Below are 25,689 nucleotides of genomic sequence, written 5' to 3' on the forward strand. Positions count from 1 at the left end.
TTGACAATAAATCCTTGCATATTAATTTCTTTATTAAGAATATTAATTTTAAAATTGGCTAGTTTATCAATTTCACCCAACTTCTTATTATTTGCACCAACAATTTTAACTTTTGGAATCTTTATTATATCTGATAGTTTTAATGTATTAAAAATAAAATTCTCCGAGACTAAAGTACTTTCTGAACCAGTATCTATCATAATTTTAATCATTTTATTTTTGGCCAAAGCATTTATATAAATTAAATTAATAGAGTCAATAATTTTATCCCCATCTAAAGAAATAAATTCAGAAGGTTTTTCATAATAGCAATGGCCTAACTTGTAATTCAGAAAGTTTACTGAACAAAATTTTGATTATTAGAATTCTCAGATTGTATCTGACCACTTGGATCTGATGTCCTATGTCTTTCCCTACTATGACTTCTACTCATATTTTCCTGCCTTGTACTAATTCGTTCCCTGTCTTCGCAGCTTCTATTCCTTCGAACACAATTTACCTGTCTGTTATAGTTAGGTCGCTCTGTATTTCTTCTATTGTTAAAATCTTGTTTGTTATTATTAGTACTGTTATTAAAATGTTGTCTATTATAACTAGTATTGTTATTAAAATTCTGTCTATTTTGATTACTGTTATTATTATTAAAATTTTGTAAACTATCACCATATCTAGTATTATTGTTATATGATTGTCTATATTGTTGATTATCATTTCTATTATATTGAAAGTTATTATTGTTTTTTCTGTTATTATTATTACTTGTCATATTGCCTCTTTGTATTCTTTGAATAAAATTAATAAAACTATCTATTGTTTGAATATTTTGTACAGTTACTGTTTGCACCACATCAGCATCAAAATGTCTAGATACATTTAAGACTGTTTCATCCTCTCTAAGTGGTGGTTCTAAATATTTTGCAACTGTTATCAGTTTCAATGCATAATCTACCATATTTGATTTTAAATTGTGATTATACTTTCCAAAATATAGAATTTCTCTAAACTTGGCTTGCTCTAGTTCACCCCAATAATAATTTAAAAATTTATTTTCAAATGTTTGAAAATTATCTAAATCATTTTCAATACTAGCAAACCAAGTTGCTGCATTGTCATTTAATGTCATTCTAATATAATCTTTAATATCATTAATATTATTCACGAATCTTAATTTATGTTTTAAACTATTTATGTATACTCTAGGATGCAAATTTTTTATATTACCAGAGAATTTAATCCCAGTCTCATTTGTTAAATTTAAGTAAGGTCTCCCTATGTCTCTCATTTGTGAAATATCATCTATTCTCTGTTCCACATTTCTTATTTGATTACTATTTATTTGGATATTTTGTTTTATATCGTCTAATTTTTCTTCGGCGTTTCTCCTGTCTTCGTTAATTTTTACTTCTAAGTTACATTTCTGCAACTCTATTTTCTGTTCTATATCTATCTTATTATCTTGAATAATCCTCTTTACTTCTGTCCTCTCATTGTCTATCCTTTTCTTGTAGTCATTCCGTATACTTTTTATTTCATTTGCTACTTTTTTCTCTGCAGCTTCAAGTTTTTTATCCATTTGTTTTTCCATTTGTTTTACAATTTTATTATTATTATCTTCTATTTTCTTTTCTAATTTTCTATAATTCTCTTCCAATTTTTGTTCCATTTTTTTCATGTCTTCTTTGATTTCTTTTGAATTCTCTTCCAATTTTTTTATGTCTTCTTTGATTTCTTTTGAATTCTCTTCCATTTTTTTCGTATTCTCTTCCATTGTCTTGTTCATCTGCATCATTAATGACATCAAAGCTGCCATATTGAAATTTTCCTCTCTTTCTGGATTCATTTCTGCAGTATCTTGTGGAACTTGAACTAAACTCTCCTCTTGTATAGGTTGTGTTTCTACTTCCACATCTTCTTCATTCTTTTTGCTTCTTGTACCTTTCTTTCCTTGAGACATTTTGAGACTTTACTTGTTCAAATATAATTAAAAATAAAATCTATAATTTTTCCTTTCTACTGATAATTAATTTAATTATATGAGAGCACTTATCTTCCCAAACTAATTCTTTTAAATAGAGAGCCAACGCGTTGGGCGCGATATTGTTATGATGTATTGTTTGTTTGAATGATGAGCAATGAGTATTTTTAATAATATAATATATAGGGTTTTTATAGCGGTTTTCAAAGAATTAGTTTGTAAGTACTTTTTTAAATTATCTTTATTATAACTATTATGAAACACACATATATATCTAACCTAGCCAATGTAAATTTAAAATAAACTATCTTTAAATTGATATTCTTATAAAACTAATTAAATTCTATAGACAATGTAAAATTTAAACAAACTATCTTCAAAATTGAAATTGTTATGACACTAACTAAATTATATTAACAAAATTTTGTACCTTTCTTTCACTGAATGCCTAAATGAACTGTTTTTCACTATATAGATTCTAATCACCACTGAATGTCTTCGTACTTCGGTTATCCTTGTTTTTGTGAAATTACTTTTTCCAATTATCAGCTTCTACCAATTTAAGATATATTTTTCTTCACCAGCATTTATAAACCACCAAGCAAACCAGCAAACAGCATTTATATTTATTCTTCTTTTCAATATACCAATATCCAATTATTATAAGTTGATTTATACTAATCTCCAATCATAATATAATTTTAATTTCTTCCAATATCCATCCAATATTCTTCTAATATACTTTTTAAATCTTCAATAATTATTTGTGTATAATTATAAATGTGCATTAAAATATATGCATAATTTTTAATCTTCGTTTAAATCACTATATTAAACAATTGGACTATTTGTAACTGATTGACTGACTCCAACTAACTTTCATATTTCTTACTAAACTTTCTGACTTTCTTACTAAAAAACTGCCTGACTATAACTTTCTGACTAAAAACTTTCTGACTGCTTGACTTAAACTTTCTGACTGCTTGACTTAAACTTTCTGACTGCTTGACTTAAACTTTCTGACTGACTCCCTGAATCCAAATCACCGGGTATTTATATCTTTTTGGATGTTCCAGAACCATCTGGTAAGAAATCATGTTCCATTTGTTCTATTAAATACATGTCTGAATTTTCTGGAACAAACCATTTCGCAAACAAGGCCATCTCCGGTGATCTAGAGAATTCCATACTTTTCTATTAATAATTTTGTTGGCATTTAGGCTTTTCAGATCAGAATAAACACTTAAATCAGTAAATATATATAAATTAAACATTTTAAACTAACATTATTATTATAACCCCACTTTTTATTCGTAATAATTCTTAATTTCTATCTGTCACTTCGAGAGTATGTATATCTGGTTGCCTAATCACGTGGCTCACTTAAATACATATATATAAAACATCATTTTCACAATGAATGAATATTGGTGAAATTATTACAATATAGTCTTAAACTGATTTATACTTAAGATTTGTACATATTTCAATTAAAAATTTGAATCATAATAATTTTTCTAAAAAGATTAATTTATTAAAAGTTAAAATAATATTATTTTCTCTAAAAAATTTTATAAAACGCAAAAATTTAATCCTATTCTACGACCACGCAGCATCTACATATAAAAATATCTAAAGTTTCATTTATTGCCCCACTCTTTCATATTTTAGAAGCAATAATAGAGCTGACATGACCGCTCCTTAGTGGTACGTGGTACCACGTGCGTTCCACCAGACTCACTTTTTGCCGACTTTCAAAAATAACTGAACAATTCTTCTATAAGCGTCTATATTCTTTGGTAGTATACTTGAGCTATTAATACTGAGAAGTAGGAATTGTTGTGTTGTTGGTTTCCGACAATGAATCTGTCAAAATATGCCCGAGCTAAGCGAATGGAGTATATAATTTTCACTTTACGCAAAACATATCTCTGCGCAAAACAGAGACTTGTAGAGACCTTGATGAACATTTGGGGAATTCTCATCGAGCAAAAAGACAAAAGAGGGAATGTAAAGGTAGTGGGGGCAAAAATATTGGTAGACAGGAAGTGCCATCTTGAGAGGCCACATTAAACAAGGAAAGAGAGGCTCTTTCCTTGTTTAAGAAATCAAATTTAGTTGGGTTATGTTATTGCTGATGTTATTGTTTGTCTCAACTGTCACATGAAAGATTATTGGTATTTGAATTGAAGTTTTTTAACAATTGTTTCACATTTTAGACTATTATTGTTATTATTTAATTAAAACTTTATTGTGTTCTAGTGTTAAAAAAGTATTTTAAGTGTATTATGTATTAATATTATGTAATATAACAAATAAATAGATAAATTAGAACCCCTACACCACTGTATGATTATTGTGAAGTGTCATGAAATTTAAATTTGGCGCATTCGCATTTCCGGATATGTCCGCCATCAGAGGCCACTTTTTTGGTCTCCTTTTCATAACGATTAGATTCCCTCTTTTGTCTTTTTGCTCGATGGGAATTCTGTTCAAAATCTGGCAACTTTTAAAACACAATTTGGGGAAATAATTTTTTTGAGCCTGGCAACGCTGGCTGTTCTGTTCTGTGTTGTGGTCATAGAATAACAGAGCATTGTGGTGGTGTTGTGTGTCTTGTCTTGTCTTAGTCTTGTCTTTTCTTTTTCTTTTGGATTTGTTATTTTGTTGTCCAATTTTTCACAAGTGAACATTAAGTGAATGAAACTTGAAAACTTTTAAACATACAGTATGGAGACACAGGAAGACATTTACACAAAAAGTGAAGTAGAAGTATCTAATATAAAATGCGAAATCCAATTAGAGAACGATGATGTGAATAACACAGAATTTCCAGTTACTATAAAAAATGAATTTAAACAAGAATTACTTATACTCGAAGATAATACAGCTAATGAAGATTCTGAAGATTGGTTCAATCAAATGAATACGGAAATATTTATTGAAAATGTAAAACAGGAACAAATTGAAGGTAATAGTAATTTGTTAACCTGTAAAAATTTGAAGTGTGAACCAAATATTAAGGATAATAAAGACCTAATTGAAGAAAATCAGAGTCAATGTGGTATGTATAAATCAAAATAGTTTTGGGAAAATAATTTTTAAAAAATGGAAAAGGAAAATTATAGATAATCCTAATCATTTGCAAACTGTTATTACAAAAATGGTTTTTTATGTGGGTGCATCTCTAAAATATATCTTTATTCTTAAATATAAATGTAACCTCAATTCAACTATTTGACTATTGTAATATGGTATTAAACAGAGCCTTGGAGATTAGCCTTGATCTTAAATATGTATGGTTTTTGCTTACTATTAAAATGCTAATATTTTAGGTTGATTTATTGTGAGTGTTGTTTTACATATGGGTGGCTTGTTTGTTCTTTATGTGATAAATAAATGTGTTTAGTCAGAAAAAACTGCACACTTGAAAGTTTATTATTCTGACTATGTTCGGACCATAGACTTATGGCTGCAATATAATTCTGTTCTTCCAGTGTACCAGAGCAAACTGATGCAAAACAGTCCGTATATCTCTGTATAATGGGCCAGATTTATAGAACATGTGACCTCAGTTTTGCTTCATGCCAGTTGAGGCTTTGCCTCAGTTTTCTCTGTTACACTGGGGAAAAGGACTGAACACAGGAAGAACACAATAAGCAACTTAGGTTTTCATCGTTATTAATATGATTTTTCTGTTTTAAAGTTTTCGTTTTTATAATATTATGTAAATATAGAAGAGTTTAAATATGACTCAGTAATGCTTCAGAAATATGTTCATAATAAATTTGATAATGAGTGTTTTTTATTGAAGAATCCATAGTAGAACACTACTAGTTAAAGCTGTAATTAATTTTAATAGCAGTAAATATATGCATAATAAAAATAATTTTTGTTTTGTAAAGGTTTATAGGACAGTTGAAAGGTAAAGGTTATAAGTTACCTTCATTCAACTTAACAGTTAAATGATTTCAAGATTAAAATTACTGAAAAATGTTTATAACTATTTATTAGTAAGTGTGTCTCTAAACAAGCAATACTTTCTGCATATTGGGGAATGTTTTTAGTATGGCTCTGCCATAAAGCTTTATTTGTAGCCACACATTTTTTGTATAAACTGTGTTGTTTTACCTGGTTGCTAGACAATCACTTGGCAAGCTAAAATAGTTGCAATATTGTTTGCAGTTTTGGAAAATTTCATAGGAATAAAAAGACCAATACTTGGTCTGATCAGAGGATTATATATTATATTAAAGAAATACATTTGAGCTGTGAGTTGTGGAATTTGGAAGTCGGAATGTATATAGAATGATATGCAAAAAGACTGATAGGTTGTTACTGAAAAATTAGAGATTTTATTTTTTCTTGTCCAATTGTAGGAGAGAAGAGGGAGACTTGATCCCAACATTACATTTCTTCGGATAACTTTTTTTATAACCAATCTAGAACCTTGATAATTTAGTGGAACATTATAAATTTATCAAAGTTTTGGGTGTTATGCACCCGAAAAATATACTGCTAATAAATAACGAGTTTTTGTAGAATCTAGTAATAGAGAAAAACTAATCATGTCTCCCCGTACTTCGGGAGACTTGATCCTTGTGTATGGGTGACTTGATTATACCTTCCCAGATTTACAATATTAAAATAAAACCAAAAATTATTAAAAATATTATTAAAAATAGAAACACTTTCTGGCAGAAAATTATATTCAAAAAGTTATAAAAGTGAAAAAAATAATTATTGTAGAATATTGAACATTCTCAGTGATTTAGGAAAGACTAAACATCCTATGCAGTGATTACCGTACAATCAGTCTGATGAGCCATGTACTGAAAATATTTCTGAAAATTATACACTCTAGAGTACACAGAAAACTGGAAATGGACATCAATAATACCCAGTTTGGATTCAGAAATGGACTTGGAACAAGAGAGGCGTTGTTTGCACTGAACGTTATGTCTCAAAGATGTGTTGACATAAATCAAGATGTATTCATGTGTTTCATAGATTACAACAAGGCCTTTGATAAAGTGCGGCATGATCACCTAATCAGACTCCTGACAGAAAAGAATTTAGATAAACGAGACATCCGACTAATAGCAAATATGTACTACAATCAGAAAGCAGTAGTGAGAGTAGAGAATAATACCACTGAAGAAATTGAAATAAAGCGAGGTGTGAGACAAGGGTGTATACTGTCACCAACCCTGTTTAATCTCTATTCCGAAGACGTAATGAATAGAACACTCTCTGAGCAATCTGTAGGTATTAAAATAAATGGTGTTAGATTAAACAATCTGAGATTTGCCGACGACACCGTTCTGATCGCAGAAACACTTGAAGAGCTACAGACATTGGTAAATAAGATAGCAGACTGCAGCGAAGAATATGGACTATCTTTGAACATAAAGAAAACTAAATTTATGGTAATATCGAAATCAACACAAAATGTTCAAAATTTATATTTACACAATGAAATTATCGATCGAGTTAGCAAATACAAATATTTAGGCACTTTTATAAATGAAGACAACGATAGCTCAGCAGAAATCAAAATAAGAATAGAAAAAGCCAGATCCATATTCACTAAAATGAAGAGAGTGTTCTGCGGAAGAGATTTGAGCCTTGAAATGAAACTTCGCCTGATGAGATGTTACGTACTTTCTGTGCTGTTCTACGGAATGGAGTCATGGACGTTGAAGAAGATTGATACCAAAAAATTAGAGGCATTTGAACTGTGGATGTATCGCAGAATCCTGAGAATATCATGGACCGAGAGAGTCACAAATGTCGAGGTCTTGAGAAGAATGAATAAAGAAAAGGAAGTCATATTTACGATCAAAAAACGAAAACTGCAATACTTGGGACACATTACAAGAGGCGAAAGATATGAACTGCTTCGAATAATTATGCAAGGGAAAATAGCAGGAAAAAGGTCCATAGGAAGAAGACGAAACTCCTGGCTAAAGAATCTACGGGAATGGTATAGCTGTAGCAGCAACGAATTGTTTCGGTCAGCAGTTTCGAAAATACGTATAGCCCTGATGATCGCCAACCTTCGGAACGAAGATGGCACTTGAAGAAGAAGAAACATCCTATGCGTCTACTGTAGCTCCTAAAAGTCGGGCTTGGTAACTGTTTTAAAATTTGGTCACATGCGACTTCACCCATGTCTTCGTTTTCTGGCCACTTAAAGGTTTTGTCACCTCTTTTTTGGTCAAATTTGATTTTAAAATCCTTGTTCTTTCTTCCTGTTATCTGTCCTATGTAACGATGGACTAAGTTTCTTTCGGAGAAAAAGCTTACAATTACCCAATCTTGCACACTCAATTCAAACTCGTCACCTTCTGCTTCTGATTCACATTCAGTATCTCTCTCTACTTGCATTTCATCATTACGGTCATATTCAGACTCTAACGATGATAGCAGAATGTCACTGCCCCCCGAAATTGAAGATTTTCTCCAATCCTTAAGTTTTTGTTTAGTCATTTTTTTAAGTGATCTTAATTTGGCCTTTTACTCTTTTTCTAGTTTTTTTTCTTCTTTAGCTCTAACTTCAGCTTCATGCCCAACTTTTTCTGGTGTAGCTGTGAGAATTTTCATAGTCGCTCGCTTTCTACCCTTTTTTGAAGTCCTGGTCCCGGCTTTAGGATAAGGTCTGATCATTTCTGGGCTACTAAAAGTGGCAAAAGTGAAAGGCTGGTTATTGTGCTCCATTGATGTTTGTTGTAGCTGATCATTTTGTGAAGTATCTCCATTTACAGGATGTGACCTAATTATTTAAGGTGTGGTAACAGTACCAGTAGAAGTAGAAGGCTGTTTAGTGAAGACAGTCTAATTATTTCAGGGGTGGTGAAAGTGCCAGTAGAAGTGGAGGGTTCATTATTATCTATTGCTGGTGTTGCAACATCAAACTGACATAAAGTGGAATTATTTTCTGGATCTTCGCGATCAGTTACATACGCCGACATAAATTCTTCATTGGTAAAAATATTGGAATTGAAAGGCCATATACCCTTAACTCTGAATCCGCTTTCAATATTACGTGGGGTAAATGCTAACGGGAAAGCGTAAGCTAAGCATCCTCCGACTTAGTATATTGTAATTGTCCTGTGTGGGTCACCATCTAATCATTACAGGCAGTTTTATAGAAACTCTTGAGAGGGCCAAATACACTCCTGTCCAACGCCTGGAGCTTATGCGACATGTGGTGGTATGGTAAGAATTATTCCGTGTTCTTTGGCATATGTTATGGCTTCGAGAGTAACCTGGATATCATGATTGTCCATTGTGATTAAACATTTATTATCGGTAGTCGCCTTTACATATATTTGAAAATTAAAAAAATTTGATAAAATTAGAAGCGGCCATCCATCCACTTTCATAAACTACGTCTGTGGTCCCTGGTGGACTATTATCAATCATGCGAGCATGCCAAAGAAAACCATAAAAAGCAGTATATGGTTTCCAATCGCATTGATTGCACAACAAACAGTCACTGTTGCTCCATGTTCCCCTGACGTAATTTTACCAACGTGCTTATCACCTTTACATGCAATGATCTTCTTTGGCTTATAGATAGTGGAAAGTCCAGTTTCGTCCACGCTACAAATTGCTTCTGGTCCGATTCCATGGTTTTCAAGAACTTTACGAAAAATTTTGATACATTATTTCTGTTGAAACTAGTTGCTCTAGAAAGACTATTTGCTTCCGGAGAGCGTAATGATAAGGTCTTCATCCTCTTCAGAAATCCATATAACCAGTCGTAACTGGCTTGCTTATTTTTATTCCAAGAAGCAGATTTTTTTTACTATTTATAACGGCAAACTCGTACGCCAGTTCTTTTGCTTGTTTTCTTGTAAGGCATAATTTTGTTGGCAACATCTAAATAATTTTTAAACATATTTTCCTCTGCATTTGTAAATATTTGAGCCTTCTTGTAATCAGGAGAGAAGGATATTTCAATATTTTCGGATTGTTGTCTGCGAACGTATCTTTTTAATGTCATAATATTTATTTGAAAACGACTTGCCATTCCCTTGAGAGACGTAACGTTATTAATAACGTCTAAAACAGCTTCTTTTAACCTCTGGCTGTCGACTGGTGTTCTTTTCTTGGCTCCTTCCCTCCTATCTACTTCAATATCTGGGATATAAGTGTACCAGAATTTGTTGGTACTCAAAAGTGCCGATTATGTTTAAACACAATTAAGCCACTGAGATGAGTATGATTTTGTCAATCCTTTGTTACACGATTGTATTGTCTATTTAGGAAACATATTTAGGAAACAAATGTACAAGCCATACTCTTGCTGACAATGTTTTTGAGATATACAGGATAATCAATTATTATGATAAAATCAATTACATCTGTTATTATAGGAGATGCCGTGATGCTGAAGAAAGTTATTTACAAAAATAGGAGTTAACTGTAAGCTTCACATTTTAAAATTAGTTATAAATATACAGGGTCTTTCATAGCACTGTACCGCATCAAAAATATATTTTTTTAAACGAAGTACCCTGTATTTTATTTTAAATTTAAAATTTCATTATAAGGATAAAAAGTTGTAACCTGTTATACTGGACATTTAAATACTTTTAACCAATATTACATGAATAACCATAAAAGATGATTACCAACAATTATTTTGAGTTGGCCAAAAACAGAAAGTTTATCATTGTTATATGTCAGTTTGGTAATCATCATTTACGTTATATCAAAAAAAAATGTGGAGGTTATATTTTATATTTGTTAAACTATTTGTTCGGGCTGTTAGGCCGTTGTCTTCGGAGATTAGTTCTCGACGTTTCGCCAACACTAGGGGTTGGCATCTTCTGGAGATGTTACTGCTTCGCTTGTAAGCTGAAACTGACGCCGCGTTGTAGTAATAGAGTTGTTCGTATAGTCTCTCTTTGAGTGTATTCTTGGAACTGGTGTTTGATGTCCTGTTTTAGGCCTTCTGCCTCTTCAGGACGTGCTTTATTTTTTGTTTTGTAGTTGGCTGGTTCTTTTTTGTTGTGGGTCCACTGGTGGTCATTGGAGGAGCGCCTGGACAATCAGAGGTGAAAGACAATGTGTAAAACGGTCCTTTTCAGAATTTATTGATAGTATACCGATTCGGCAAGTTTTCAACTACCGTATACGTTATTCAGTATGTGGAACAAAAATAACACTTAATTGTTTGAATAGAAGTGAGAAGCAGTCACCAGCTCGATGGAGTAGGTATGACTTTTAAACAGTGTTGATATTATTTCTGGTATATCTTTCCTTCTAAAATTTTAGTCCGATACATGAGTCTAAAATAATATTTAAATCCACTACAGTTCACTGTGGAATGAAAATTAATATTGTTCCAAAAAAATTCAAATAAAGTAGCCACGTAATTGTTATTTTCTAATAGATTCTATCAATTACTTAATTGGTTAACAAAAAACAAACATTGATTTAAGTAATTTATGTGTGGCAACAACGCATTATTCCCCTGAAGACTTGTAAAATTTTAAGCTATGCCTTCTTCTTTCACAGTGCGAAGCGGCATACACATACACCGATACATCGCGGACGGCATTCAGTAATGACAGTAATTATCGGACACTGATAGGGAGCGCAGTTCTTTGCATAAAATTATTTCGTCGCCAACTTTCCGTCGGTAAACCTTTAGAAAAACTCGAACACTTATATTCGAGTTTTAAATGTAATTTTTGTAGATTTTTAGCTGTGGAAGCTAGGAAATAAAACAATAATTAACTTAACAAACATTAACTAAATATAAATATTATTTTTATAAGAAAAAAACCAATTAAAAAAATTATTCTAAATAATTAAAATTAAAGGCATTTAAAAAAAAATATCTAACCGATAAATGTTCAAACAAACCACTATTTTGACCTAAACAAAATCCGAATCTATCAATTAAAGCAAGTCTCATTGCATTTAGCTGATTTGGTTGTACTCGACTACAAAATTTAACCATTTTTTCTTCCAATTCTGCTAAATTGGTGGCTCGTTGGAATTCATGCCGATATAATTTTGATTTTAGCATTCCCCAGAAATAAAAATCCAAAGGTGCCAAATCTGGTGATCTATGGGACCATTTTATTATTCCTCGTGTAGAAATTAATCGTCCAGGAAATGTTTGTTCCAAATAATTTGTAACTTCGATTGCATTATGTGCTGGGCAACCATCCTGTTGAAACCAAAATTCATCGAAGTTGACCGCAAGGTTTCGAACTGCTGGAATAATCGGATTGCGTAATAAATCTAGATACTTTCGTCCATTCAGAATTATCGTATTATTCGTATTTTCGTCCAATTATATTATCGTTATAAATGCCAGTCCACACATTTAATTTCTTTGGGTATTGTGTTTTCACAGCAATACTCAAATGTTTATTTTCCATAGACCAATAGCGGACGACAGATGGATTATGACGTTTATGAATTGTGAATGAAGATTCATCGGAAAACAAAACATTTTTAAAAAGTTATTGTTCCCATTCGATTTCTCCATCATAGTTTCACAAAATTCCATACGTTTAAAATGATCGTCTAGAAAAAGTTCTTGGCTGGTTCGCACTTTATAGCAATTGTATCTATTTCTTTTTAAAATATTCCTTACAGTTCTCTCCTTTAGGTCAACTTCATCCGCAATTTGTCTACTCGAACAAGGCGTTTCTTCAGCAGTTAAACAAACTTGCATTTCACGAGCCTAGCGTTCAAGAGATATTTGTTTCGGTAGTGGTTGATCCCTTGGACCACATTTCGTACAGGTATTTATGCAACCGAAATTTTCGGAAAAGTTTTTAATAATTGATCGTACTGTTTTCTCTGTCGGAATTGGACGATTTTAGAAAAGCAGCAATAAGTAACTGTATTATTTCTACAATAGAATGGTTCTCATAAAACCATTTCACCATTTGAATCTTTTCTTCTTGAAAATATACACTTGGCATGTTAATTATTTGTTTTCAACCTTTTACCACGACAGCTAAAAATCAAAGAAATAGACCTTACCTTATTGTACAGATAAGCACCGCCTATTTTTTTGAGGGGAAGTCATAGAGAGGGCAAACGGTTTACACTATTTGTCTGTCTACTGAAGTGCGTTATTTATTTAGCTCACGCTGTTGTCGCATCTCAATTTCTCAATTTAGTGTTCGTTGTTCATTAATCAAGTAATGATATAATCGTTTAAAAAATAACACTTCATGATTACTTCATGTAAGTTTTGTTGGGGCAATATTAATTTTCATTCTACAATGAACTGTAGTAGATTTAAACATTATGTTACACTCATGTATCCGACTAATCTTTTAGAAGGAATTATGTAACATAAATTTCGCAACACTGTTTAAAAATTAGACTCGCTACTCCAACATGCGTGGATTGTGTCTCACTCGTATTCAAACAATTAAGTGTTTTCTTTGTTCCACATACTGAATAACGTATACGGTAGTTGAAAACTTGCCGAATCGGTATATAGAGAATATGAATTTGTTGATTTGATATTAATAACTGTCTGAAAACGCGGCGCGAGAGGGCAGCTGTGGCTGTATCGTTATCGTTGTGCAATGGGATCGGGAAACCACAGAAAACCGATCCCCCCTGTCTAGGCAAGCTCGAAGTGAGCATTTATATTTACTGGCGACGGTGATAAATGAGGGGAGTTGCCTCCAGAATGTCAATGTATTCATCAGGGAGTTCATTGCTGGCAAGGTCTAGTAAAATAGAGGGTAGGAAAGAGAGTTTGGATTTGGGATGTCTTTTGATTGCCGAGGGATGAGCTGGTAGTTTTAAGAATGCGTTGGGCTCTGAGGTTTTGGCCCCGGATGGTGCGTATTGCATAACTGCCGCGTTGTACTACGGAGGCCATATTTATATTTTCCACTCGCTTCCCCTCCACTGGTTTCGCCGTGAGGGGGCGTGTCGTCGTTCGTAGCTTTTCTTTTTTCGTGTTTTGCGGGAAGGGTGTTTGTGGATTTTAATATTGGTATTTTGTCAATTTTTAGTCCTTCGTCTATCCGATTAAAATAATTTGGATACTTATATATTTCCACCGCTTCCTGATATAACCGTGGGTAGTACTGTTATGTTTTATCCAGCATCTGCGTTTCTTGCCTAAACTACAATGACTTTTATGTTCGTTGATCCTTGTGTTTGTGTGTCTTTTCCTGGTTCCCACATATACCATTCCACATGTGCATGGTATTCGGTATACTCCGGCCGTTGGTAATGGGTTGCGTTTGTCCTTCACCGATCTTAAATAGTCCTTGATTTTCTTTGTAGGCTTGAAAATGGCCTTTATATTGGCTTTTTAAGTATTCCCACAATTCTGTTCTTATCCCCGATATATAGGGCAAAACGCTTTGCCTATACATGCTGTTTCTTCGTCTTTTCTTCTAAAATCGTTGTTAATCGCTTTATGTATTTCTGTTCTGGTATTACCATTAGAGGTAAGCGCTTTGTCAATATGAAGAAGTTCACTTTGCAGATGCTGTGGTTCACATATTCTCTTTACCCTCTCCTCCAGAGTTTTGATGATACTTTGTTTTTGGCCTGGATGATGATTTGAGTTCCTGTTTAGGTATCGTCCGTGTGTGTAGGTTTTCGAAACACTTTATGTCCTAAGTAACCTACCTTTCGATTTACTAATACTTTACTCTGGGAACGCTAGTTCTCTGTTTCCATCGTAAATTGAATATTTGGATGTAGTGTGTTTATATAAGACAGGAAATCGTTAAGTTTTTCTACTCCGTGACAGCAAATCACAAAAGGGTCATCGACGTATCTAACCCATACCCTTGACTTGTATGCTGACTCCATTACCTTTCTAGGTGCTCCATGAAAAGGTTGGCTACGACCGGGCTTAGTCTGACTAAGCTTACAGTTGCCTACTATTTTTGTAAATAACTTTTTTTTTTAGTTTATCCTATTAGAACAGACATAATAGACTTTGTCACAAAAGTTGATCATCCTAGATGGTACATTGTTGCCAGTATTAGAGTCTTATACATATGGCAGTAAAAATATTGCTGATTTAGGCGCACCTAGAGACAATCAAAAAGTGGTATACAAATAATTTTTGTTTGTATATATGTGGGGCTTAAAAGACTAATTTGGCACACTTCTATTAGACGCAAAAAAAACAAATTAGCAATTTTGTAATAATACAAGTAGGTACATAAAAATTAAGTAAATAATAATGCAGTAGATATTTAACACATAGTAAAACACAATATCCATCCCTTTCCAAGAAAACAATTACTAAATGAAGTAAAGAGATTATTAAGTAAAAAACAGAATAAACTATTTGGTATTATTGCTTTCCACATTTAAATAATGATTACAACAGTCGTTTAAGACTAAAATGCCACTCAACCTCTAACACCTTTTTTGGGATCTCAAAAAGATGCAAAAATGTTTGCCCTCCTTCCTCGGGCTTTTCTCTAAACCCCCCTCGTTGGCAGTGAAAAACGGAAAACATTGATTTACCAAGAATCTGTACGCCGTAGAAAAAATGTTTCAAACTAGTAACAGGTTATTTTAAAGAAAAATGTGTGTTAACACTTTTGGTGTAGAATAAATAGTTCTCTCAGAAATAACGCTTGAAGCGACCGGCTATTTTGAATGTTACTTACACGAGCGAAATCAAATTTTTAAGTAAAATTTCGACTGTAAAAACTCGATATCTTTAAATCCGAATGTCCCATCGACAAAAATCAAAGTGCGTTTTAAAGGTGAAAAATGAAACTCGCATCCAATTTTTGCGTTTTGGCACTAATGAAGTCAGGATCTATGAGGCTGTTAAATAAATAAAATAATCATTTTTAGTTTTCCTCCAAATGTTTTAGTTAAAGGTCGGGTACCATGGGACGCTAGACACTATCTGCCTACTTCTTGCTAGAGGAGGTAACATGCTTGATAGTCATATGCTGTGAACATAACTGAGAAGTATACCCAGTCAAACACATAAAAAATTAGTATTTGGTAGACATGCGTTAATAGGGCTGAAGTACTGCATAAAAAAGCAGAAACAAGCTCAGAATCATCACAAAAAGTGTTGCAGTAAACCTAAATAGAATAGGTCAATGTATAAAAAGATTTGGAAACTTAGTACAGGGCATAGTACCAACTATGGACTTGGACGATAAATGACGTTGTCATAGTGTGTCTTTACTTTATTTATTCCAGCGTTGTAAGATGTTATTTATGATCTGCAGTTTCAGCATGCAAAGTTTTATAGTTTGATTTTTCTTTTAGGTTTACGTCAGAATGAGATTAAAGCGAAATCCGAAAAAAAGTTGGTAACACACACCGGAAAAAAGCCTTTCAAGTGTGAAATTTGTTCTAAGCAATTTAGTCAAGATGGAAATTTAAAAACGCATTTAAGGATACACACTGGAGAAAAGCCTTACAATTGTGAAATTTGTTCTAAGCAATTTCGTCATAATGAAACTTTCAAAAATCATTTAAGGATACACACTGGACAGAGGCCTTACCAGTGTGAAATTTGTTTTAAGCAATTTATTCAAAATGTAAATTTAAAAAGGTATTTAAGGATACACACTGGAGAAAAGCCTTACAAGTGTGAAATTTGTTCTAAGCAACTTAGTCAAGATCAAAGTTTAAAAATGCATTTAAAGATACACACTGGAGAAAAGCCTTACAATTGTGAAGTTTGTTCTAAGCAATTTAGTGATGGTGGATTTTTAAAAAAGCATTTAGGGATACACACTGGAGAAATGGCTTGCCAATTTTGTTTTAAGCAGTTTAGTGATGCTGCAACTTTAAAAAAAGCATTTAAGAGTACACACCGGGGAAAAGCCTTACCAGTGTGAAATTTGTTTTATGCAATTTAGTCAAGATGTAAATTTAAAAAGGCACTTAAGGATACACGCTGGAGAAAAGTCTTTTAAGTGTGAAATTTGTTCTAAGCAATTTAGTCAAGATGGAAATTTAAAAACGCATTTAAAGATACACACTGGAGAAAAGCCTTACAAATGTGAAATTTGTTCGAAGTAATTTAGTCAATATGGACATTTAAAAACGCATTTAAAGATTCACACTGGAGAAAAGCCTTACAAGTTTGAAGTTTGTTTTAAGCAATTTAGTCAAGATGTAAATTTAAAAAGGCAGTTAATGATACACACTGGAGAAAAGCCTTACAAGTGTGAAATTTGTTCTAAGCAATTTAATCAAGATCAAAGTTTAAAAACGCATTTTAAGATACATACTGGAGAAAAGCCTTACAAGTGTGAAGTTTGTTCTAAGCAATTTAGTCGAGGTGTAGATTTAAAAAAACATTTAAGGATACACACTGGAGAAATGCCTTGCCAATTTTGTTTTAAGCAATTTAGTGATGCTGGAACTTTAAAAAAACATTTAAGAGGACATACGGGGGAAAAGCCTTACCAGTGTGAAATTTGTTTTAAGCAATTTAGAGACGGTGGAACTTTAAGAAAGTATTTAAGAGTACACACCGGGGAAAAACCTTACAAGTGTGAAATTTGTTTTAAGCAATTTAGTTACCCAGGAGCTTTGAAAGGTCATGTACACACTAGAGACAAACCTTAGAACCTAGAGTTCTAAGCGATTTAGTGATGCTGTAATTTTAAAAAACATTTAAGGATACACACTGGAGAAAAGCCTTAAGAGTGCGAAATTTGTTCTAAGCAATTCAGTTAATCTGGAACTTTAAAAAATCATGTATGAATACACACTGGAGACAAGCCTTGCAAGTGCTGGAAACACATTTGAGAGTACCGCATCAAAGATATATATTTTTAAATGAAACACTCTGTATTTTATTTTAAATTTCATTGCAAGGATACAAAGTAGTAACCTGTTATACTGGACATTTAAAAACGTTTAACCAATATTACATGAATAACCATAAAAACCGATTACCAATAATTATTTTGATTTGGCCATGATTGTTTCATCAAAAATTGAACTTTTACCATTATTGTATGTTAACTTGGTAATCATCATTTAAGGTTGATCTGCACCCCCCAAAAGACAATCTTCAAATTCAAAAAATTTGAGAAGGTATATGTGAGGACTAGAAGTATTTTGACAACTTTTAAGCAAACTTCATGTTTTCGTTTTTGAAAAAACAAAAAAACTACTTTTTTCCAAGTATAAAGCGGGAAAACCAAACATAGGATTTTGTTAATTTTTTACAGCATTAAGATATACTTATAAGAAATACTTATGAATTTTTTGAAAATTTTTGATTTTACAGTTTTGTCCCAATAGGAAAAAATAATTTGTTTCGGCTTATAATAAAGCTACCGGTAAGAATACGAAAAAAAATTTAATAACAACATATATAAAAGTGGAAAATATTTGCAATAAAACGTTAAATATTTTTTCCTAAACATGAAAAATCTCGTTAAACAAGAATTATGTCTTGAACTGCCGCTTTCAAATTGTTCTCCCATCTGAAGCAATGGTAGTATTTATCATAGATAGATAGCATTACGTTCTGCTTCGAAACGCTTCAAACGAAACGTCATACTAACAGGGTTGCCGTACCAATTACTTTGTACAACACTTTGGCAGATTATCAAAATTTAATAGGAATGTTATCGGTTTGAATTTTGAACTGGTCACGCTGAAACTTACAGAGTTACAGAATAGTAGATACTGCAACTTTTGTTTTGAAAGTACGATATCATAAAATTTACACTCTATAAGTAATATATCTATAAAAGACCTATTTAGTTTGAAAAATCTATTTAGACGTTTTTAGTTAATTATTTTAGTATTTATAAACAATAGAGTAGTATACCTTTATATGCTGTAGTCTAATTAATTTTTAATATCCCGCTATGAAGTACAAAGTGTTATTTTGAAATTTTCATTCTTCGTTGTTCCAAAAACACCATTTTTTAGAACTAGGCAGCATACAAATTTTTGATGAAATGGTTTCAGCATAACTTGCAGAACAATAATAATTAGTAAGTGATCTTCCTTATTCTCAAATAGTAGTCCTTATTGGTATGCAAGTTATTCTGAATCTATTTCAGCAAAAAATTGTGTGTCGTCTCAGAACAATCAACCGAAACCATTTTTTTTTATAGATCCACCCTATTAAAAAATGTCTGTCCGTCAAAAGTCGTGTATGTCGTTCTGCACAACAACTCATTTTTACCAAACTTTGCACAAAATTCTATAATAATAGTTCATAGTTTAATACAGAGCTGTATATGTATACAGAATGATTTAGAGAATACTGTATTTTTGGTCATAGTTTTGCAATTTTTATATTATATACTTAATAAATATTATAATACCAAGACCTTTAGAATGGATTTTGCCCAGGGCGTCTAACAATATGGCGATCGCTATAACATCACAAAATTCAAACCGATATTTTTAAATTACTATTGTTAATTAAAAACTTACAAATGTTATATTTATGACGTTTTTGTAGTGTAACTGATGTCACTAATATTTACAATAAATTTTCTTGGAATGAGCTTGAAAGTTTTTTTTATTTCATAAAGTTCTTTGGGAAAGTTAGATATTTTAGTTTCTGGTAGATAACTAAATTTATGAAAAAAAGAAACACCTATATTGGTTGTTATTAAATTGGTCCCCGCTCTATAAAACCAAGATTATGAAAGTTTATCTTCTTTTAATTTTCTTCAACTTTCGGAAAGAAATAATATAGGCATAATAGCCAATTAGTAATACAACTGTCTAAATATTAATTTGTCACTTATAGAGAAATCTGTATTATTATACTCATTTTACCATTTCATAATGGTAAAATGGTAAGAACAGACATAATGGAATTTGTCACAAAAGTTGATCATCCTAGCTGGTACATTGTTGCCAGTATTAGAGTCTTGTACATATGGCAGTAAAAATATTGCTGATTTAGGCGCACCTAGAGACAATCAAAAAGTGGTATACAACCTATTTTTGTTTGTATATATGTGGCGCTTAAAAGACTAATTTGGCACATTTCTATTAGTCGCAAAATAAAACAAACTAGCAATTTTGTAATAGTACAAGTAGGTACATTAAAATTAAGTAAATAATAATGCAGTAGAATTTAACACATAGTAAAACAAAATATCCATCCATATCCAAGAAAACAATTACTAAATGAAGTAAAGAGATTATTAAATAAAAAAAGGAATAAAGTATTAGGTGTTATTACTTTCCACATTTAAATTATTACAACAGTCGTTTAAGACTAAAATATTTCCCCGGGCTTTCCTCTAAAACCCCCTCGTTGGCAGTGAAAAACGGAAAACATTGATTTACCAAGAATCTGTACACCGTAAAACAAATGTTTTTAACTAGAAATAAAACTAAGACAATTTTGAAGGAAAATGTTTGTTAGCACTTTTGGTGTAGAATAAATAGTTATCTCACAAATCACGTTTGAAGCGAACGGTGATTTTGAATGTTAGTTACACGAGCGAAATCAAATTTTTAAGTAAAATTTTGACGGTAAAAATTCGTTATCTTTTAATCTGAGTGTCCCATCGACAAAAATCAAAGTGCATTTTAAAGGTGAAAAATGCAACTTTTGCATCCAATTTTTGTATTTTACCACTAATGAAGTCAGTTTCTATAAGGCTGTGAAATAAATAAAATAATTCGAATAATATAATCGTTTTTAGTTTTCCTCCAAATGTTTTAGTTAAAGGCCGGGTCACGTGAGACGCTAGAAACTATCTGCCTTCTTCTTGCTAGAGAAGGTAACATGCTTGAGAGTTATATGCTGTGAACATAACTGGGAAATATACCCAGTCAAACACATAAAAAAATTAGTATTGGGTAGACATGTGTTAATAGGGATGAAACTATTAGGGATAAGCCCAAATAGTATAGGTCAATGTATAGAAATATGTGGAAACTTGGGCGTAGTACCAACTAGGTTGGACGATAAATAACGTTGTCATAGTGTGTGTTTACTTTATTTATTCCAGCGTTGTTAGATTTTGTTTCTGATCTACAGTTTCAGTATGCAAAGTTTTATAGTTTGATTTTTCTTTTAGGTTTACGTCAGAATGAGAAACCGAAATCAGAAAAAACGTTGGTAACACACACCGGAAAAAACTCTTTCAAGTGTGAAATTTGTTCTAAGCAATTTAGTCAAGATGGTAATTTAAAAACGCATTTAAGGATACACACTGGAGAAAAGCCTTACAAGTGTGAAATTTGTTCTAAACAATTTAGTCGTAGTGAAACTTTGAAAAATCATTTAAGGATACACACTGGAGAAAAGCCCTACAAGTGTGAAATTTGTTTTAAGCAATTTATTCGAAATGTAAATTTAAAAAGGCATTTAAGGATACACACTGGAGAAAAGCCTTACAAGTGTGAAATTTGTTTTAAGCAATTTAATGTATCTGTAAATTTAAAAAGGCATTTAAGGATACACACTGGAGAAAAGCCTTACAAGTGTGAAATTTGTTCTAAGCAATTTAGTCGAGATCAAACTTTAAAAATGCATTTAAAGATACATACTGGAGAAAAGCCTTACAATTGTGAAGTTTGTTCTAAGCAATTTAGTGATGGTGGATTTTTAAAAAAGCATTTAAGGATACACACTGGAGAAATGCCTTGCCAATTTTGTTTTAAGCAATTTAGTAATGCTGCAACTTTAAAAAAGCATTTAAGAGTACACACCGGGGAAAAGCCTTACCAGTGTGAAATTTGTTTTATGCAATTTAGTCAAGATGTAAATTTAAAACGGCATTTAAGGATACACACTGGAGAAATGCCTTGCCAATTTTGTTTTAAGCAATTTAGTAATGCTGCAACTTTAAAAAGGCATTTAAGAGTACACACCGGGGAAAAGCCTTACCAATGTGAAATTTGTTCTAAGCAATTTAGTCAAGATGGTAATTTAAAAACGCATTTAAGGATACACGCTGGAGAAAAGCCTTACAAGTGTAAAATTTGTTCTAAACAATTTAGTCGTAGTGAAACTTTGAAAAATCATTTAAGGATACACACTGGAGAAAAGCCTTACAAGTGTGAAATTTGTTCGAAGCAATTTAGTCAATATGGACATTTAAAAACGCATTTAAAGATACACACTGGAGAAAAGCCTTACAAGTGTGAAATTTGTTCGAAGCAATTTAGTCAATATGGACATTTAAAAACGCATTTAAAGATACACACTGGAGAAAAGCCTTACAAGTGTGAAATTTTTTCTAAGCAATTTAGTGATGCTGGAATTTAAAAAAAACATTTAAGGATACACACTGGAGAGAAGCCTTACAAGTGTGAAATTTGTTCTAAGAAATTTAGTGATGCTGAAATTTTAAAAAACCATTTAAAAGCCTTACAAGTGTGAAGTTTGTTCTAAGCAATTTAGTCAAGATGTAAATTTAAAAAAACATTTAAGGATACACACTGAAGAAATGCCTTGCCAATTTTGTTTTAAGCAATTTAGTGATGCTGGAACTTTAAAAAAGCATTTAAGAGGACATACGGGGGAAAAGCCTTACCAGTGTGAAATTTGTTTTAAGCAATTTAGAGGCGCTGGAACTTTAAGAAAGCATTTAAGAGTACACACCGGGGAAAAGCCTTACAAGTGTGAAATTTGTTTTAAGCCATTTAGTTACCCTGGAGCTTTGAAAGGTCATGTACACACTAGAGACAAACCTTAGAACCTAGAGTTCTAAGCAATTTAGTGATGCTGTAATTTTAAAAAACATTTAAGGATACACACTGGAGAAAAACCTTACCAGTGCGAAATTTGTTCTAAGCAATTCAGTTAATCTGGAACTTTAAAAAATCATGTATGAATACACACTGGAGACAAGCCTTGCAAGTGCTCCATACACATTTGGGAGTACCGCATCAAAGATATATATTTTTAAATGAAACACTCTGTATTTTATTTTAAATTTTAAATTTCATTGCAAGGATACAAAGTAGTAACCTGTTATACTGGACATTTAAAAACGTTTAACCAATATTACATGAATAACCATAAAAACCGATTACCGATAATTATTTTGATTTGGCCATGATTGTTTCATCAAAAATTGAACTTTTACCATTATTGTATGTTAACTTGGTAATCATCATTTAAGGTTGATCTGCACCCCACAAAAGACAATCTTCAAATTCAAAAAATTTGAAAAAATTTGAGAAGGTATATGTGAGGACTAGAAGTATTTTGACAACTTTTAAGCAAACTTCATGTTTTCGTTTTTGAAAAAAACAAAAAAACTACTTTTTTCCAAGTATTAAGCGGGAAAACCAAACATAGGATTTTGTTAATTTTTTACAGCATTAAGATATACTTATAAGAAATACTTATGAATTTTTTGAAAATTTTTGAATTTACAGTTTTATCCCAATAGGAAAAAAAAATTAATAACAACATATATAAAACTGTAAAAGTGGAAAATATTTGCAATAAAACGTTAAATATTTTTTCCTAAACATGAAAAATCTCGTTAAACAAGAATTATGTCTTGAACTGCCGCTTTCAAATTGTTCTCCCATCTGAAGCAATGGTAGTATTTATCATAGATAGATAGCATTACGTTCGGCTTCGAAACGCTTCAAACGAAACGTCATACTAACAGGGTTGCCGTACCAATTACTTTGTACAACACTTTGGCAGATTATCAAAATTTAATAGGAATGTTATCGGTTTGAATTTTGAACTGGTCACGCTGAAACTTACAGAGTTACAGAATAGTAGATACTGCAACTTTTGTTTTGAAAGTACGATATCATAAAATTTACACTCTATAAGTAATATATCTATAAAAGACCTATTTAGTTTGAAAAATCTATTTAGACGTTTTTAGTTAATTATTTTAGTATTTATAAACAATAGAGTAGTATACCTTTATATGCTGTAGTCTAATTAATTTTTAATATCCCGCTATGAAGTACAAAGTGTTATTTTGAAATTTTCATTCTTCGTTGTTCCAAAAACACCATTTTTTAGAACTAGGCAGCATACAAATTTTTGATGAAATGGTTTCAGCATAACTTGCAGAACAATAATAATTAGTAAGTGATCCTCCTTATTCTCAAATAGTAGTCCTTATTGGTATGCAAGTTATTCTGAATCTATTTCAGCAAAAAATTGTGTGTCGTCTCAGAACAATCAACCGAAACCATTTTTTTTTTATAGATCCACCCTATTAAAAAATGTCTGTCCGTCAAAAGTCGTGTATGTCGTTCTGCACAACAACTCATTTTTACCAAACTTTGCACAAAATTCTATAATAATAGTTCATAGTTTAATACAGAGCTGTATATGTATACAGAATGATTTAGAGAATACTGTATTTTTGGTCATAGTTTTGCAATTTTTATATTATATACTTAATAAATATTATAATACCAAGACCTTTAGAATGGATTTTGTCCAGGGCGTCTAACAATATGGCGATCGCTATAACATCACAAAATTCAAACCGATATTTTTAAATTACTATTGTTAATTAAAAACTTACAAATGTTATATTTATGACGTTTTTGTAGTGTAACTGATGTCACTAATATTTACAATAAATTTTCTTGGAATGAGCTTGAAAGTTTTTTTATTTCATAAAGTTCTTTGGGAAAGTTATATATTTTAGTTTCTGGTAGATAACTAATGTTCTTAGAGATAGGAACTTTTTTTGGACTGCCCTGTTTAATGTCCTAGTACTTAATTGTTATAACGTTTAACTAGAACTAATAAAATTTAAAAAGTGATTCTCACTTGCTATGGTTTTTTTAAATTCATGAAAAAAAGAACCACCTATATTGATTGTTATTAAATTGGTCTCCGCTTTATAAAACCCAGGTTATGAAAGTTTATCTTTTAATTTTCTTCAACTTTCGGAAAGAAATAATATAGGCATAATAGCCAATTAGTAATACAACTGTCTAAATATTAATTTGTCACTTATAGAGAAATCTGTATTATTATACTCATTTTACCATTTCATAATGGTAAAATGGTAAGAACAGACATAATGGAATTTGTCACAAAATTTGATCATCCTAGCTGGTACATTGTTGCCAGTATTAGAGTCTTATACATATGGCAGTAAAAATATTGCTGATTTAGGCGCACCTAGAGACAATCAAAAAGTGGTATACAACCAATTTTTGTTTGTATATATTTGGGGCTTAAAAGACTAATTTGGCACATTTCTATTAGTCGCAAAATAAAACAAACTAGCAATTTTGTAATAATACAAGTAGGTACATTAAAATTAAGTAAATAATAATGCAAGAAAACAATTACTAAATGAAGTAAAGAGATTATTAAATAAAAAAAGGAATAAAGTATTAGGTGTTATTACTTTTCACATTTAAATCATTACAACAGTCGTTTAAGACTAAAATATTTCCCCGGGCTTTCCTCTAAAATCCCCTCGTTGGCAGTGAAAAACGGAAAACATTGATTTACCAAGAATCTGTACACCGTAAAACAAATGTTTTAAACTAGAAATAAAACTAAGACAATTTTGAAGGAAAATGTTTGTTAGCACTTTTGGTGTAGAATAAATAGTTACTCACAAATCACATTTGAAGCGAACGGCGATTTTGAATGTTAGTTACACGAGCGAAATCAAATTTTGACGGTAAAAATTCGTTATCTTTTAATCTGAGTGTCCCATCGACAAAAATCAAAGTGCATTTTAAAGGTGAAAAATGCAACTTTTGCATCCAATTTTTGTATTTTACCGCTAATGAAGTCAGTTTCTATAAGG

General features: G+C 31.6%; 1 protein-coding gene across 1 annotated transcript; it reads left to right on the plus strand.

Annotated features, from left to right (window-relative positions):
• Window positions 1–4,558: 4,558 nt before the first annotated feature.
• On the plus strand, window positions 4,559–24,514 carry LOC140439865 (uncharacterized). The gene is made up of 2 exons (XM_072530029.1): window positions 4,559–5,039; window positions 21,001–24,514. The coding sequence occupies exons 1-2, from the start codon at window positions 4,706–4,708 to the stop codon at window positions 22,191–22,193; spliced, it is 1,527 nt and encodes a 508-aa protein (XP_072386130.1). The 5' UTR covers window positions 4,559–4,705; the 3' UTR covers window positions 22,194–24,514.
• Window positions 24,515–25,689: the final 1,175 nt, after the last annotated feature.

This window comes from Diabrotica undecimpunctata, chromosome 4 (assembly GCF_040954645.1).
Source record: "Diabrotica undecimpunctata isolate CICGRU chromosome 4, icDiaUnde3, whole genome shotgun sequence".
NCBI lineage: Eukaryota > Metazoa > Arthropoda > Insecta > Coleoptera > Chrysomelidae > Diabrotica > Diabrotica undecimpunctata.

Bases quoted from the DNA above. Each gene is read 5' to 3' on its own strand.
- LOC140439865 (XM_072530029.1), top strand. From the start codon at position 4,706: ATGGAGACACAGGAAGACATTTACACAAAAAGTGAAGTAGAAGTATCT. The intron at 5,040-21,000 runs GTATGTATAAAT...TTTTTCTTTTAG, and splicing joins AGAAAATCAGAGTCAATGTG to GTTTACGTCAGAATGAGAAA.